Source organism: Scleropages formosus, chromosome 7 (assembly GCF_900964775.1).
Source record: "Scleropages formosus chromosome 7, fSclFor1.1, whole genome shotgun sequence".
Taxonomy (NCBI): domain Eukaryota; kingdom Metazoa; phylum Chordata; class Actinopteri; order Osteoglossiformes; family Osteoglossidae; genus Scleropages; species Scleropages formosus.
In genome coordinates, this window is record NC_041812.1 from 23,364,501 (window position 1) to 23,380,871 (window position 16,371).

The following is a 16,371-nucleotide window of genomic DNA, read 5'->3' on the forward strand; positions in this document are numbered from 1 at the left end:
TCCATTCGTGTCAAGGCTGCTGTTTCACAAAAAAGCCTGCGAATTACACATCAGAATGTTGTGTAAACACTATATTTACTGTCTTACTAAAACCTCAGATGTTACCATTGTGAAGTTTCTTAGCTTGCGTTCATGAAGGCACAATATAAAACCAGATAATAGAAAAAGAAGTCACATTAACACCTAAACTGCCAGTCAATGGCTGCCAGGTGTACCTCAACAGTGTAGCAATCTGCTCCTTAAAAGCTACATAAAGCACTTTGGTATTTTCTCCAGTTTTAATAAGTTTACCAAATGAATTTATTGAATCCCTTCAATGATGCTGCATCCATATATTTAAACCAAACTTTAATACTAAAGGAAAATTAAATTCACAAATGCCTGTCTTTCAGCATCGACTAGTGAAAGTCTACTGTTGCCACCCTGTGGAGAAACGTGCACATTTAGGAAAATGTTTACTCAACTTCTTCAAATTCCACATTTGCTTAACAGGGTAAAAATTCCCAGTTTTACTGTACACAATCTCATACCAATGAGAGCAATCTATGAAAATCAGAAAAATTACTTCAATCATAAAATTATTAAAGTTTTAAGAATAAAAATTAGTTATTTAAAGTTCTCCAGCAAATGTGAAGGTTTTTAAAAGAAATAACGTACTTCTACACTTTGCTTTTTAATGTTGTTTTTATTTGGAAATTGTTGAATGCAAACATTTTTATTTTTTCTTCTCCACATCCTGCTCAGCAGCCTCCTTGGCCCTCTTAGCGCGAATACCAAAAAGACGAGCATTGGCACGGGCCATACGCAGGCTGGCAAAAGCCTTGAAGTTCTTCTCATCCTCTGAGATCACCCGGGCTTTCTCCTTCTTGTGCACCTGCAGAAGAAATTTATCGTCAGGAGTAGTGTATTACATGGTGTATTTTACAAACAGGGGGGGCGCGGTGGCGCAGTGGGTTGGACCGGGTCCTGCTCTCCGGTGGGTCTGGGGTTCGAGTCCCGCTTGGGGTGCCTTGCGACGGACTGGCGTCCCGTCCTGAGTGTGTCCCCTCCCCCTCCGGCCTTAAGCCATATGTTGTCGGGTAGGCTCCGGTTCCCCGCGACCCCGTATGGGACGAGCGGTTCCGAAAATGTGCATGTGTGTGTGTGTGTGTGTGTGTGTATTTTACAAACACACACAAACTGTTTTAAACATGAAAGCAAGTTTTTCACAAATGAACATGATGAAATCTAAATACCCTTGTCCAGATTGCTTCAGTTAATAATACGTACATTTTTGATGGGCATGACAGGTCCAGTGAGCTGTGTGGCCATCTTGAGTTCCTCAGGCTGAAGATGCAACAAAAGCATTAGTCCAATAAACTCAAAAATCTCTAATAGGGTTATAAAAGGTATTTGGCTGAAAAATTCAACTGCAAATCCACAGTTTTATACATTAGCACGGACAATGTAAACATGTAATACCTTTACCAGCCATATTACAACACAGGAAAAAAAAAATGCATACATTTTATCAAAGTCACTTACATTAACTCAAGGAGCACAAACCAAAAGACAAAGACCTAACACAGTTCAAAGACTGAAAAAGGGAATATTTTCTTACAGAGCTGTCTCCTTTTCTGGGAGCAGAGGCCTTCCTGGGGAACAGGATGAGCTTGGAGCGGTACTCCTTCAGCCTCTGCACATTGGCCTGCAGAGACTCTGTGGACCGGTTGCGTCGGCGGGGGTCAACAGCAATCCCAATGGTGCGGGCAACCTTCTTGTGGATGCCAGCAGCCTGCAACATGCGGAACACAACTCTCTTAGGTGGTTCAAGATGCAAAAAGAAAAGCCCAGCAGTCCTCCATTTCTGCAGTTCTGAAAATTTAAACAGAAATATCTTACGCTTGCTTAAAAATTTCTATAAGTACTAACAATACATTACAGAAAGACATGAAAACTATGCTTTTAACAACACAATGATTTTTGGGAAAAAAAAAAAGTGATACAAGCATCAGCCACCAGCAGTCATCAGTTAAAAGGGTTCAACTCTAATCATCAAGGGAGTACAGAGATTCCGGAGAACGTGTCATCATCTGACTGCCATGAAACATTAAATCACGGTTTGGTGGAGAAATAAAGACACACATGCCACAAGCCTGGATGTTTGTTTTACTCTGCAAAGACATAACTGCCGTACCTTCAGCTCTTCCAGGGTGAAACCCCGTCCTGCCCGCACCCTGTTGTTATATCTGATGGTGGGACACCTGACAGCCGGACGCAAGGGGCCAGCCACAGGACGCGGCGCAATACGACGAGCTTTAGCCTGGCGAGCCTTTCTCCTGAAGGTTATACGAGTGGAAGAGGAATCAGAAGCAGTTCGGATTTACTTATTATATAGCTGACCTTACACCTTACAAAATTTGGTTTGCATGCTACACCCCTCACAGTAATTTACTCAATTATATAGTCGTGTAGTTCAATTGGTACAATTCAGGGTAAATAACATGATAATAGGTACTATAGGAGAAGCATGGTTTCAAACCACCAACCTTCAGACTGAGAGGTGATGGCCCTAACACTCATTTCTCTACCTGCTGTTCCAAGAAACACATAACTTAAGGATGAAATTCCGAAACTGCAACAAAAAGCCTACCTGCGGAGCTTCCTGGCAGGCTGGTTGAACCATGTGCGCACCCTCCTTTGCCAGTCTTTGTGGAAATGAGGGTTCAAAATCATACCATTCCGACTGGGGGCCATGGTTACTTATTTCCCTGTTAACAGAAAAACAGCCTACTTTTAAAAAAGTTGGGACAAAAAAAAAAAAAATGAACGAGGTGAAGAACCTAACACAAATATCGCTCGCTATGCAGAAATAAGGAATTCATGTATCTATAGTCTACGGGTTAAATCTGGCGTTGGATACTTTTTTACGAATCGTTTCTGACGTAAGTTAACCAAAATGAAACACGTTCTACTTGTACTCTCATTTTCATTTCAGAACCGCTCGTACCTGTACTCTCATTCACAAAAAATAATACAGAAGCATTAATTAACACAGCCGTCTTTAGGCGTAAATAATTCCGTTGAAATGCCGGAGGAAACATCTGACATGTCATCGCTGGCAAGTAAAAAAAGTTTCTTTTTTAACAAAAGTACGGCAGTCTCTCGCTTCGGTAAACGCTGCACTGTGACTGGTGGTGACGAGCTGGGCACAATGACAATCTCGCCGACAAAAAACGGGGACGTTTCATTAGTTAGCAAAAACAATAATACGAAATTCTGAAGAGGGCTCTTCAATATAACCATCGCAAGCAACCACAAAAAGGACAGAATTACATACGAACTCAGCGTGCTGGGAGACATCATCAGGCTTTCGAAGACCTTGCAAACACTTTCAAGTTATTTACACAAATATTTGGCCACAATATGACAATACTCTAATGAATGTAAAGAATTTATAATAATGATCATATGAGAACAGGAAAAACATGAATACACTGTTAAAACTGTGTGGATTATTAAGGATTTTGCCAGAAAAATATAAGCCATTTTCCACGTACCGTCCTCAAGAAAAACGGCCGGGCGGAAAAAGGAAGGTAGGGCCCGGAGAATTGTGGGTTATTTCTCACACGAACCAATTGCGAACAGCGGTCCTTATAATGACCCGGAAGTATATGTTCTGTTGTTGTATTGAGAAAGAATTTGATTTTTTATGTTAAATGTCTTGTCCGTTCTATAACTACATGTGACCTATAATGACATTTTAAGTTTGATTTATGTTCCGATATTAATATAAATATGGTATGAAGAATTTTAATGTTTCTGAATGACAAAAACTGTGATATTTTGCGCATTTGAATAAATTAAATGAAAACTAAATTTAATAAAAGTAAATTGTTTTTATTAAAAAGAAGTGTTCAAATATAAGTATATACACACCAATTCTGGAAAAATATTTGCAGGTGTAGACATTTGTTTTGTAACTGGTAACAAGTATACGGAGAGAAAATGAATAAATAAATCAGGCATATGTATGATGAAGGGATGTTCATCAAAAAAAAAATCAATTATTATGGGATATTGTAATGGCTTTCTTCTTAGAAGAAAATTGTTGGAGAGAAGAAAAAAGAAATTGTAAATCTATTAGAAGTAGTTTATAATTAGGTCTAGGTATAACACATCTTGCCTTGTGAAACCTACCCAATGAAATCTGCCCAATAAGCAGAGGAGACCAAAAGCATTATCAAAATACTTGTTACCAGATTCACCAGCATGAAAAAGAACCACACAGTCGGTAATACTGAAGAGAAATTAAAAGGAGAGAAACCTGAGGAATTCTTTCAATCGCAGCTGAACAAAAACACAGTGGCAAGATATGTCCATTACATTTAAGAATCTATTGCAAGGGAAGTAGAGATTAATTAATGATTGTAACATGTTATAAATTAGGAATTGGATTAAAATAAGAATATGATATCAACCATTTACAGTAGGCTTTCTGTCTAGCAATCTTATTGGCAATAATAGATTTTCCAATATGGACATTGGTGCATTTAGTATCTGAGAGGCTAACTCCATCTATAGACGTTTGGGGAAAATATCAAGTAACAGATTTATACACCATTGAGGAGTTTACAAACAGTAAGAAATTAGCTGGAATGCAGTTGACACATCATATAATCCTGCATAACAATGTTAGCCCCAGATATTACAACAAAATCATTATAAGTGTCCCAGTTATCTTTCCACATTTCTGTAATTTAAACAATATTCTGACTGAACTGTTCTGGCCTCAAAAGCTTGTTTGTTGAAATCAGATAAATTCAGAGGAAGTCTTGCCCATCTAAAGCCACAAGACAGTAAGAAATTTAGGTTTCCACACTGCTTAAGAATCATATTAGCAATTCACAACCAAATTAAGTTCCCATGCACACACTTTTTCCAGTTGCCAGTTATACTGAAAATTTGATTTAAGGTCTTAAAGTCTAGGGCATTTAGGCCACCTTCAGAGAAAGGTCGAAATCAAGTCTTCTTATTGAGATGCTCTATTTTGTATTCACAAATGAGCGTGACAGGGAGTCAGTAGATTTACAGGTAATAGGCTCAACGTCAAGAGAGCCGGTAAAATTGTAATTCCGTCACCATAATTGCTCTTTGTTACCATAACAACGCTACACTTCGAGTTGGACTCCTTCTTCCTCATTGGCTGACTCTGACGCATGCGCATATCGAGTGTCTTCGTAACAAACCGGTCTGGTGTCTCCGTTACGAAACGTCTCCCTGCTGGTTAAATAACTCAGCTCTTTATAAGTTACCAAACCTGTGTATGCCGACAGACCAGGGCTGTTATGACAATAACAAGGAGGAACACAACTAAAAAAAGATCATTGCGGAACTTTGCTGAGAGGAGAACTAAGTTTAGAAGCTTTAGAATAAAATCGACACTTCACTTGACTTGTCGGAAGCAACAAACATTTTGATACTACTACTAGGACTGCCTAACAGAGTACAAAACGTGGTGCAGGTGGGAGCTCCGGGAGCTGGGATCGATCGTTGCTGAGAAGTCGCACTGTGGATAATATGATGCCTGCGACAGACAGCAGCAGGCCCGCTGCCCACGTGTCTCGCGTGCAGGCGATGGTGACACAGGTGCTGCTGGGCACGATGGAGCCAGAGGAGCTCTTCTGGGGGAGCCTCTCCTTGTTGGGACTCCAGGGCACACAGGACACGTTTCTGGATTTGATCGAACCCTTGGCACAGGAACACGCTGAGGTCCACACACATCTCACTTCTGTCTTCCTGGATTACTTCACCAGGGTAGGCACACTGTACAATTATACTCTGAATTACTGCATCCCATCATCATCATCTTTCTGGGTGCGTGTACTGGTGTGTCTAAGGGAGCCATTTCGCATCTCCCTTTCGCTCTCAAAAAATATTAGTGCAGCTCACGATGACATTCGATTTATTTAGATTTCATACAGCAAACACTTTTCTCCAGAAACGGTGTACAAAACATTGTAAACCAGCACTCAGCTGACACCTTTATCCAAGGTGACTTGCGTTGTTAGATGCTCTGGAATAAACTCTCAATAGTCGTTTACACATCCATATAGAGCAGAGCAGTGTAACACACACACACACACACACACACACACACACACACACAAATACCCAAGGTGATTTACAGTCAGTCCACTTGAAACATGTTTGTGCGAGGAAACCAGAGCACCTGGAGGAAACCCATGTAAACACGGAGAGAACTTGCAAAGTATTAGCTACTGTCACTAACTGTGAATGCCAAGTGTTGAAAATATGTTCACTTTGCAGGCTCTTTCCCAGGATCAGGAGGCAAAGGAAGATGAGGCTCTTGCGCTGGCTCTGGCTCTTTCGCTCCAGGACGCGGGAGCAGGAAAGCAAATGACAACAGAAGAATCATCAGGCAGTCGGTCCCAGGATGTAAAGTGCACCCGAACGCTTTGGTTGGAAGCCAACGCTTCGGCTGGACCACGCGATGGCTGGAGCAGCAGCTCAACGCAGTGCAGCGGGGATCTTGAACATCAGCACAACCTGCAGCCTCAGAGTATGACAGGGGCAGGAACTACAGGGAAAAGTAACAGTATGAGCGAAAGAGCAAACAGCTGTAGTCTACTCCCTTGCACAGACAACAAGAACGTGCCAGAAGAGGTGACCGCCAGCTGCCCCGGGAGGGCCAAGAGCTCAAGAAGGAAGCGGCGGAGTGGCAAACAGCAGCTGGCCATTTCTCGGTTCCCTTCCTTCCTGAAACCCATTCTGCTTTGGTTCAGGCGGGATCTGAGGGTGTCCGACAACCCTGTTCTGATCGCCTCTCTGGAGATGGGCGTCCCGATCATACCCGTGTTCCTTTGGTGCCCCAAGGAGGAGGAGGGGCCTGGAATTACCGTGGCAACAGGTGGCGCCAGTAAGTACTGGCTCCACCACGCCCTGTTGTGCCTGAACCAGTCGCTGGAGAAGCTGGGCAGCCACTTGGTCACAGTGGAAGCGGAGACATCCTCCCTGGAGGCCCTGCAGGGCCTGGCGGCCGAGACTGGGGCCAGCGGCGTGGTGGCCGCCGCCCTGTATGAGCCCTGGCTCAAAGAGAGGGACGAGGCTGTGTTCTCTGCGCTGGAGAGCAAGGGAGTGAAGTGCCAGCTGCGTCACTCCTACTGCCTGCGGGAGCCCAGCTCCATCAGCACCGAGGGCGTGGGCCTCAGAGGTGAGCCTCCTCTTCATCTCACGAGTTCTGATTTTTTTATAGACTGGTGGGACAGGGCTCGGTCACAGCAACATACTGTAGATAGAGGAACGGCACACCGAGAAAATACAAACACAGCCACGGTTTTTCACATGTATGATCTCATAGCACTGTCTAGATAGATAAATAGATATACTTTATTAATCTCACAAGGGAGATAGATAGATAGATAGATTACAGGTCTTAAAATACTTGCAATATAAAAAATATAAAACAAGTGGAAACATACAAGATAAAGATATCTACAATTATATATACAGTTAGAGGAATAGTAAATAAGTGTATTTGAATAAATAAATAAAAACTATGTAGTGCAGGTAGTGCAACAGTATATAGTGCAAGTTGTGCAGAATGGTAATATAATCATTATGAAGTAGTAACAAAATGAACTAACAATAGTGCTGAATAGTTCATCTGTCTAGGTTCCTAAAGGGTATCTAGACATTGCAGAATTCCTCCAAATTGTAATGTAGATTAAATATTGTTTTTTTTTTTTTTTTACTGGTTAAAAATTAAAGGCTTTGGTTATCCACATACATTGATTATATTGGGAACGAGGTGTAGACTACAGCAGAAAAATAAATTTCCTTGAAAAGCATGTAAGAATAATTAGCCTAAATTCTGCATCTTTATTTAAAAATTGGGCTGTTCTTTAAGAAGAAAATGATTTTATAAAATCCCTTTAGTCACAGCAGCACAACACCAAGTCAAAAACGTATCCACGAAATTAGAAATCTTGTGAAAGAGAATTTATTGTGGATACTTCTTAACTTACCCTCCTATTTAGAATAACTGACATTGTGGACTGAGAGGGGTAAAAATAGCTTTACTTTTACTTTAGCTTTGTAAATCAGTGTCGCTCCAGTAAATCTGTAACACCTCATGTTCCTAGAATGAGCGTACCAAAGTCCAGAGTGGCTTCACACTTGAAACACAGCTAGGGCATCCGTGGAAGTGTCCTGTAAAGGTGTACTGGAATAAGGCAGACAGTACATAAACTAGGAATGCAAAGGATGCTACCTGGCAGCAGTTGTCATTTTTTTATTTCATTTAGGAATCGGGTCGGTCTCCCATTTCTTGAGCTGTTGCCAGCAGAACTCTAAGTCAGCACTGGGAACACCAGTAGAAACTCCGCCTGGCCTTCCAGTGCCATCGACATGGCCCCAGGGCTGCCCCCTTGCCCAGCTGGGCCTGGCCAAAATGCCCCGCAGGAAGGACGGAACTACGGTAAGTCAGTTCATTCACGTGGACAGTTTTTACTGTTTCAAAGAGGAACTAATGGTGTGATGTTTGACCTCAGGTGGACTGGGCAGCCAACATTCGTAGCTCTTGGGATTTCAGCGAAGAAGGAGCCCAAGCACGACTGAGGGCCTTCTTGCTGGATGGTGAGACACATGCAGTGCAGTTAGACATGAATCGGGGCGGCATGGGGGCACAGCGAGTAGTGCTGCTGTCTCACAGCGCCTGGGTGGTGCGAGAGGTCGTGGGTTCGACTCCACTTAATCTTTGTGGAGTTTTCATGTTCTCCCTGTGTCTGCATGGGTTTCCTCTGGGTGCTCTGGTTTCCTCCCACAGTCCAAAGACATGCTGTTCGGGTTCCCCATAGTGTGTGAGTGACACAGAGAGAGTATGTATGTTCCATTGATGTATGGATGAGTGACCCAGTGTAAGTTGTGTATCTACCAGTGTAAGTCACCTCGGTGAATAAGGTGTGGGCTGATAACCCTACATGGAGATCATTGGAAGTTGCTTTGGAGAAAAGTGTCTGCTAAAAGAAGTGAAACAGCATAGGTCAAAGAGCATGTACTTCAGTGTGGAGCTTTTTCCCCACAAGATGGGGCTATAATGCAATTACGTGCATCTTCATACTTTTTTAAATGCACTGGTCTCTGTCTTTGATGCTTTTCTCCAGAGTTAGGTTAAGGTACTTAAATTTTTTACCCATCCATACAGCTGTTTTCTTTTTTTTTTTACTGGAATAATTTAGGCAAAGTACATTCCTCAGCGGTATTACAGCTGGAGGTGGGATTGAAACCTGCAACCTTTGGGTCCAAAGGCAGCAGCTCTAACCAGTACACTACCAGCTGTCTACACTTAAAATCACCACAGTGCCCTGAGACGGAAAAAAAAAAAAATGAACATCAGATTTAAATTCCTATCCTTTAGCAATTTCCTTAAGTAGCTCATAGACATATTTTTATTTACAAACATTTAGTAAAATTGGCAGACTGAATATCCCAGATGTTTTGATAACCATAGTCAGTTTTTGGCACATATTTAATAGACTAAATAATATTGTTATATGACAGGGGGCACAGTGGTGCAGTGGGTTGGACTGGGTCCTGCTCTCCAATCGGTCTGGGGTTTGAATCCCGCTTGGGGTGCCTTGCGACGGACTGGCGTCCCATCCTGGGTGCGTCCCCTCCCCCTCCAGCCTTACGCCCTGCGTTGCCGCTTTAGGCTCTGGCTCCCCGCGACCCCGAATGGGACGAGCGGTTCAGACAGTGTGTGTGTGTGTGTGTGTGTGTATTGTTATATGGATTGATGCACATTTTTAGTGACGTTCTAAGTTTTCCTATCAGCTTACACAGTAGATTGTATCTCGGTGGTGTCCTGTTATAATATGCATCAAAGCCTCAATTTTTAGGTACACTTTTACATTTATGTACACCTCTTTGAAACTATAAGCAGTATAAGGGTTGTGTGTACAGTAAATACCACTGACGTCCATAAATGCGACATGGAAATGTGAGCTCCTGGCCTGTTTCCCTACCAGGTATACACAGGTACGAGAAGGAATCTTGCCGTGCAGATGCCCCCAACACCAGCTGCCTGTCACCCTACCTGCATTTCGGTCAGATCAGCCCCCGCTTGCTCCTCTGGGCCTCCCGCAGCGCCACCTGCAGGCCACCTAAATTCCGCCGCAAGTTGGCCTGGAGAGACCTGGCCTACTGGCAGCTCTGCCTCTTCCCTGACTTGCCCTGGCAGTCTTTGCGCCCCGCGTACAGGGCAGGTCCTCTTTTGTCACCTACAAATAGCGAAAGGATGGAGTAAACTTTGAAAAAGCTGAGGTGGTATTAATTTTGTAATATGTCCTTTGCAGGCGCTGCGGTGGAGCTCAGATCGCACACACTTGAAGGCCTGGCAGAAGGGCAGGACGGGGTACCCTCTTGTGGATGCTGCCATGAGGCAGCTCTGGCTCACGGGCTGGATGAACAACTACATGCGGCACGTGGTGGCCTCTTTTCTCATCGCCTATCTTCACCTTCCCTGGCAGGAGGGATATAGGTGGTTCCAGGTGGAGCTCCACTTTGCTCTCACTATGGCAGGACATTTTCATTTCCATCTGGTCATTACTTGTATTCGTGCCGCCGGTCTTCGCGGCTATGACGGCTGCACTGAAAGACGTGACACGGTCAATGGTTTTCCTGCAGGACACCCTGGTGGATGCTGATGTTGCCATAGATGCCATGATGTGGCAGAACGGAGGGATGTGCGGCCTGGACCACTGGAACTTCGTGATGCACCCTGTGTCGGCAGGGCTGACCTGCGACCCCCGGGGGACCTTTGCGAGGAGGTGGTGCCCAGAGCTGGCCGCTCTGCCGGATGAGCTCGTTCACCGGCCTTGGAAGAGCCCGGCCTCGATGCTGCGCAGAGCTGGTAAGCGCGCTGCTTTACAGGTTCTGCTCGTTGTTCACGAATCTTGTTACGGATTTTAGACATGCGAGCCACCACCAGTCGGAGCCTTCCAAACACATCCGAAACTGCACACGTGCTCTACAGGTTGTTTATAATCCTGCCATTTCCCCGAGATCTGTGGCAGTTCCATATAGTTTGCATCATCACCTCTCGGCTATACAGGAAACTAATTTAAATGAGTTCAGCTAGTAAAAGAGCGTTTTTTTTTTTTCTTTTTTCTGTTGGATACACTTGTTCAGGGGGCGCAGTGGCACAGTGGCACAGTGGGTTGGACTGGGTCCTGCTATTCAGTGGGTCTGGGGTTCGAGTCCTGCTTGGGGTGCCTTGCGACAGACTGGTGTCCCGTCCTGGGTGTCCCCCCTCCGGCCTTACCCCCGTGTTGCTGGGTTAGGCTCTGGCTTCCCGCGACCCCGCATGGGACAAGCGGTTTCAGACACTGTGTGTGTGTGTGTGTGTGTGTGTGTGTGTGTGTGTGTGTGTACGCTTGTTCATAATATCCTTATTATGTGAAAGCAGTATTTAAATATTGTATAAATAGTACTAAAGTATAATAAATACAATACAGTGAAATGTCAGTTTTTAAGAAACAGATTGAAATAGAAACATCTATTGAAAACGTAGGAGACGAAAATATTTTCAATGAAAAGGACGAGAAGTTTGAGGCCTCCGCTGATTTGTGTTCACAGGAGTCACATTAGGAGTGAACTACCCTGAGCGCATCATCACAGACCTGGAGGAGCGGCGAGCGCAGTCCCTGCGGGACGTCGTGCGGGTGCGCAGGAACTTCCCTCAATACGTGGACCAGCTTTCCGGGTGTGACCTGGTACCCCTTCCCCAGCGGCTGGTGCAGGAGGCCCTCGGCAGCGGAGAGGTGGCCGACAGGGGTGGCCGCTTCCTCCTGCCCCTCATCACGCGCATGGAGTTCAAGTACCAGACACAGAACCCCGACTGTAGGGACAACCCGTTCGACGCCGTCCTGAAGGGCTACGTGAGCCGCAAGCGGGATGAAGCCACTGCCTTCCGGAACGAGCGCGACTTTGCTGCCAGCGTGCTGAGCGAGAGTGTGCAGAGGAGGGAGAGGCAGGAGCGAGAGCAGCGAGCACTGGACGGGATTCCGCGCCCGGCGACAGGAAGGCCCGGGAGAACCCCCCGAAAAGATGTCTTTTCCGCACAAGGTGCAGGGTTCACGCTCCTACACAACTGACGTCATGACACACATCAGAAGGACCTCTTCTACTATGTGACAAAGATTTGCAACTTATTTTCTCTAATTAAAACCTCACATTTGCACCTATGCTTCCTTGGATAGGGTGTGGACCATGTCGACCCTACACTGGACAAGCAGTCAGTGATAATTAATGAACAACAAAATACTAGAGGGCTGGATATTTATGATAAGTTGCAGGTATAATTTGTGGCTTATGAAGAAAATTTTACATCCGACTAACAAAAACTGCAATCCATTGCAAAAGTAATGTCCTTAACCGTTTATGGAGAAATGATTCGGGCTAGAAGCACAAGAGCCATTTACGATTTAATCACCTTGTTCATCTTTTTAAAAACTTTTCATAGTTAACTGTACACTTATCAACAGCCCCAGTATTTTCCACACATATTGTAGTGTTGGTAAACACAAAATAGCGCAGAAAAAACATGGTGATATGAGTGACATCAAATCAGGCATCTTAGCAGAGTTTGCTAGTAAATCTTGGGAATACTGGGAGTGCCATTCTATAGCGATAGATCTGCCATGTAGTATGGGATGCTGGACATATGGCCAAAGCTGTTTCTCTGAAAGTTTGGGACTTACTGTATCTGATTGCCAGGAAGCATGAAATGCAGGGAATATTATGTTTTTTAAAATATATTTTACTTGTAAATGTCTGCTGTAAAATTACAATCCATATTACAGTATCTTTGTTTAAGAAGCTGCTTTTAAAAGTATTTTATAAAATATTAAATACTAGTCAGTTTTAATGGTCATAACTCCTCTTGGTAATGTAATTAATGAACAAAATGGAATTAGTCATTTGTAATGATATTGCCTTTCAAGAGTACTCTGATGTATATGAATTCATTAAGCAGACTTTTCTCCAAAGCGATTTCCAATGAACACTACAACCCCTGGCAAACATTATGGAATCACCACACTTTGAGCATGTTTACCCAACTTTTTTACTTCATAGCAAATAAACAAATCACAGATACCACACAAAACACACACACACACACACATTTTCAGAACCGCTTGTCCCATACGGGGTCACGGGGAACCGGAGCCTACCCGGCAACACAGGGCGTAAGGCCAGAGGGGGAAGGGGACACACCCAGGACGGGACGCCAGTCCGTCACAAGGCACCCCAAGCGGGACTCGAACCCCAGACCCACCGGAGAGTAGGACTGCGGTCCAACCCACTGCGCCCCACACAAAACATTTTTTGTTTAATAGCTGGACATTCTGGCTTTGTTGAACATACCTCAAACAAATTAAATTAATTAATGGCATTTTTTTCCCCAAATCAAGTAGAGGAAAAAATTATGGAATCATCAACCAAAAAAAATACATTCAATACTTTGTCGTTCCTCCTTGGGCTTTTATGATGGCCTGGATTCTTTGTGGCATTGACTTCACTAAGGAAAAACAATATTCTTCATCAGTCTGGTTCCATCTTTCTCAAATAGCCGTTAACAGATCAGGTTTGCAGGATGGAGCCTTGTCATGGACCAGTTTTTTTCAATTTCCACCATAAATTTTCAATCAGACTGAGATCTAGACTGCTTGCTGGCCATGTCATTGAGTTGATATTCCTTTACTGAAGAAAAGCTTTAACACTCTTTGCTCTGTGGCAAGATGCATTATCATCCTGAAAAATTACTTCATCACCAAACCTATTTTCAACTGATGCAATGAGAAAAGTGTCCAAAATTTCAATGTACACCTGGGCATTGACTGCTGAGGTCATGATTGCCATCTCACCTGGCCCTTTACCTGACATGCAACCCCATATCAAAAATGACTGGGGAAATTTGGTTGTTTTCTTGAGGCAGTCATCTTTATGTGTTTCATTAGAACGGCACCAGGCAAAAGTTCCAGCATCATCGCCTTGGCCACAGCAGATTCGTGATTCATCACTGAATATCACTTTCATCCAGTCATCCACACTCCACAATTGCTTCCCTTTAGTCCATTGTAACCTTGTTTTCTTCTCTTTAGGTGTTAGTGCTGGTTTTCATTTGGCTTTTCTATATGTGAATCCCATTTCTTTCAGCCGATTTCTTACAGTTCTGTCACAAACATTGACTCCAGTTTCTGCCCATTTGTTTTGTTGTGCATTTTCTATTTTCAAGGTATATTGCTTTGAGTTTTCTATCCTGACACTTTGACGTCTTCCTTGGTCTACCCGTATGTTTTCCGTTTATTACCTTCCCATTTTGTTTATACTTGCACAAAATTTTAGACACAGCTGACTGGGAACAACCGACTTCTTTTGCCATACTCCATGTTGGATTTCCTTCTTGAAGTTTTATTATCCTTTCCATTGTTTCTATTGACAACTCTCTTGTTGGGGCCATGTTTCCTTTCAATTAGTCAAGTCCAACAGCTCGTTAAGCTCAGTAAGCTCTCTCCTTTTAACTGCAGACTAATTTGCATTGTTTGACTTCTGTCTGTGTTTGTTTTAAAAATGCAAATACCAAGTGATTCCATAATTTTTTCCTTAACATTGAACGATTTCAAAATTTTTTATTCTACTTGATTTGAAAAAAAAAAAGTCATTAATTAAAATAATTTGTTTGAGGTATGTTTAATGAACCCAGAATATTCAGCTATCAAACAAAAATTGCTTTGTATTCTCTCTGTGATTTATTTGCTACAATGTAAAAAAGCTGTGTGAACATCCTCAAAGTGTGGTGATTCCATAATTTTGCCAGGGGTTGTATGCAGTACTATTTATCTCACACCTTTTCACCCAAGATGACTTCCAATGCTAGATATACTACCTACAGTGTCACACTCTCTCTCTCACACACAGGGCAGTTTTTGAGTCCAATTCACTTAAAACATGTCCTGTGGAAAGAAACCAGAGCACCCGGAGGAAACCCACACAGACTGAGCTCTGATTAAACCCATGTTCTCTCACACCATCCAGGTGCTGTGAGACAGCAGAGCTACTCACTGTGCCAATGAATAACTCCATATTAAACAATTTCTGCTGCTTTTTCAACATTTTTAGCACTTCAAAACTTTTGCCTTAAAACTCATAAGATTGATGGTTTTAATACCGATTTTTTAAATAAAAAAAAAAAAAAAAAGATTTCTACTAAATGCTTGCAAATGGGACCAAGGCTATGAAACATATGAAAGATCTGCACGAGAAGCCACAAAACGCATGACGTGGAAATAAGTTGCTCTCCTTGTCCTTGATGTCACCAAGGCTTGTATTTTGAATTGAAATTTCTGTTGTGCGATTGCTCATTAAGCTAATTCCAGTGTAGAAATTTCAAGTTCGTGTACAACTGCAATTTCATGTATTTCACAGAATATGCTTACAAAAGCACTGTGATGTGAACTCAAACAAAAACAAGAACTTAAAATCTATTTTTATTGATAGACAGCAGCAAAAGTTTACAGAAATATAATTGCAAGAATATATAAATGCCCTGACAAAAGCAAAATACATATTTTTCCTATTTACAAAGGTTTTTTCTAACAGCTAAAACTACCCTCTCAACCTACCTTGTGACAGTGCTGTGTGTCAGCTACAGAAATCTTGGGACAAGGGACCAGTAAAAGAAAATTCTCATGACATGAGCAGAAATGTAAAGAATAACAGCAAAGTGCAAACTTGACAGATAACTGGAAAAACTGACAAATATTTAATAAAAAAAATAAAAAAAAAACCCGACAGTACACCAAATTGTGATGTGTATAATTCGGGGGGGGGGGGGGGGGGGGAATGATTTTTAAAAAAAAAAAAAAAAAAATCAATTGTAACCTTGTTCTTATTTGAGCCCTTCCACACCACAAAACCTACATATTTCCACACCACAAAACAACAAAGCCTTCTAGGTTATATTAGCATAATTACAATATTTCTCACAGTTTCACTCACAGTTGAAAATTTATGTACAAAAAAAAATCTGGAGAAAGTAAGATTTATACTTTTTAGAATCAAGCTGCATAGCAGTTTGAGGTGACTTCCATTTGCACTGAAGTCTTGAGTATATGCAATAAATGGTTACAAAAAGGATGTACGATAAATGTATAGTATCTACACATTTAGCTGGTCACTGATTTGGGATGTATTTTAAAAGTAAACTTCCAGTTTGATGGCTTGGTAGTTGTTCAACAATGCAGACCCCTGCACTACTAATGAGTCAAAGTAGAGGCAGCTGTGGTACAGGAGGTCCGGCTTTTCTAA

The 16,371-nt window shown here is 42.7% G+C and overlaps 2 protein-coding genes and 1 non-coding gene across 3 annotated transcripts; 1 reads left to right on the top strand and 2 right to left on the bottom strand.

Moving 5' to 3' along the window:
• Window positions 1-665: 665 nt before the first annotated feature.
• rpl13 (ribosomal protein L13) lies at window positions 666-3,614 on the bottom strand. Its single transcript, XM_018738851.1, has 6 exons — window positions 3,540-3,614; window positions 2,633-2,750; window positions 2,177-2,318; window positions 1,601-1,774; window positions 1,270-1,326; window positions 666-874 (listed from the first exon to the last, which is right to left on the bottom strand). The coding sequence occupies exons 2-6, from the start codon at window positions 2,734-2,736 to the stop codon at window positions 716-718; spliced, it is 636 nt and encodes a 211-aa protein (XP_018594367.1). The 5' UTR covers window positions 2,737-2,750; window positions 3,540-3,614; the 3' UTR covers window positions 666-715.
• LOC114910998 (small nucleolar RNA MBII-202) lies at window positions 1,990-2,071 on the bottom strand. Its single transcript, XR_003797844.1, has one exon. It is a non-coding gene; the product is annotated as a small nucleolar RNA MBII-202 (small nucleolar RNA).
• Window positions 3,615-5,507: 1,893 nt separating the features above from the next.
• LOC108926228 (deoxyribodipyrimidine photo-lyase) lies at window positions 5,508-12,324 on the top strand. The gene is made up of 8 exons (XM_029253546.1): window positions 5,508-5,796; window positions 6,331-7,213; window positions 8,307-8,479; window positions 8,553-8,637; window positions 10,029-10,261; window positions 10,356-10,550; window positions 10,687-10,912; window positions 11,638-12,324. Exons 1-8 carry the CDS (start codon window positions 5,560-5,562, stop codon window positions 12,153-12,155), a joined length of 2,550 nt encoding a protein of 849 aa, XP_029109379.1. The 5' UTR covers window positions 5,508-5,559; the 3' UTR covers window positions 12,156-12,324.
• Window positions 12,325-16,371: the final 4,047 nt, after the last annotated feature.

Excerpts from the sequence above, each read along its gene's own strand:
- rpl13 (XM_018738851.1), bottom strand. The coding sequence starts at position 2,736 with ATGGCCCCCAGTCGGAATGGTATGATTTTGAACCCTCATTTCCACAAA. Across the intron at positions 2,319-2,632 it reads CCTGCCAGGAAGCTCCGCAG|GAGAAAGGCTCGCCAGGCTA; the intron begins GTAGGCTTTTTG and ends TATAACCTTCAG. Across the intron at positions 1,775-2,176 it reads TCACCCTGGAAGAGCTGAAG|GCTGCTGGCATCCACAAGAA; the intron begins GTACGGCAGTTA and ends CGCATGTTGCAG.
- LOC108926228 (XM_029253546.1), top strand. The coding sequence starts at position 5,560 with ATGATGCCTGCGACAGACAGCAGCAGGCCCGCTGCCCACGTGTCTCGC. Across the intron at positions 5,797-6,330 it reads TCCTGGATTACTTCACCAGG|GCAAAGGAAGATGAGGCTCT; the intron begins GTAGGCACACTG and ends CAGGATCAGGAG. Across the intron at positions 10,551-10,686 it reads AGGGATATAGGTGGTTCCAG|GACACCCTGGTGGATGCTGA; the intron begins GTGGAGCTCCAC and ends GTTTTCCTGCAG.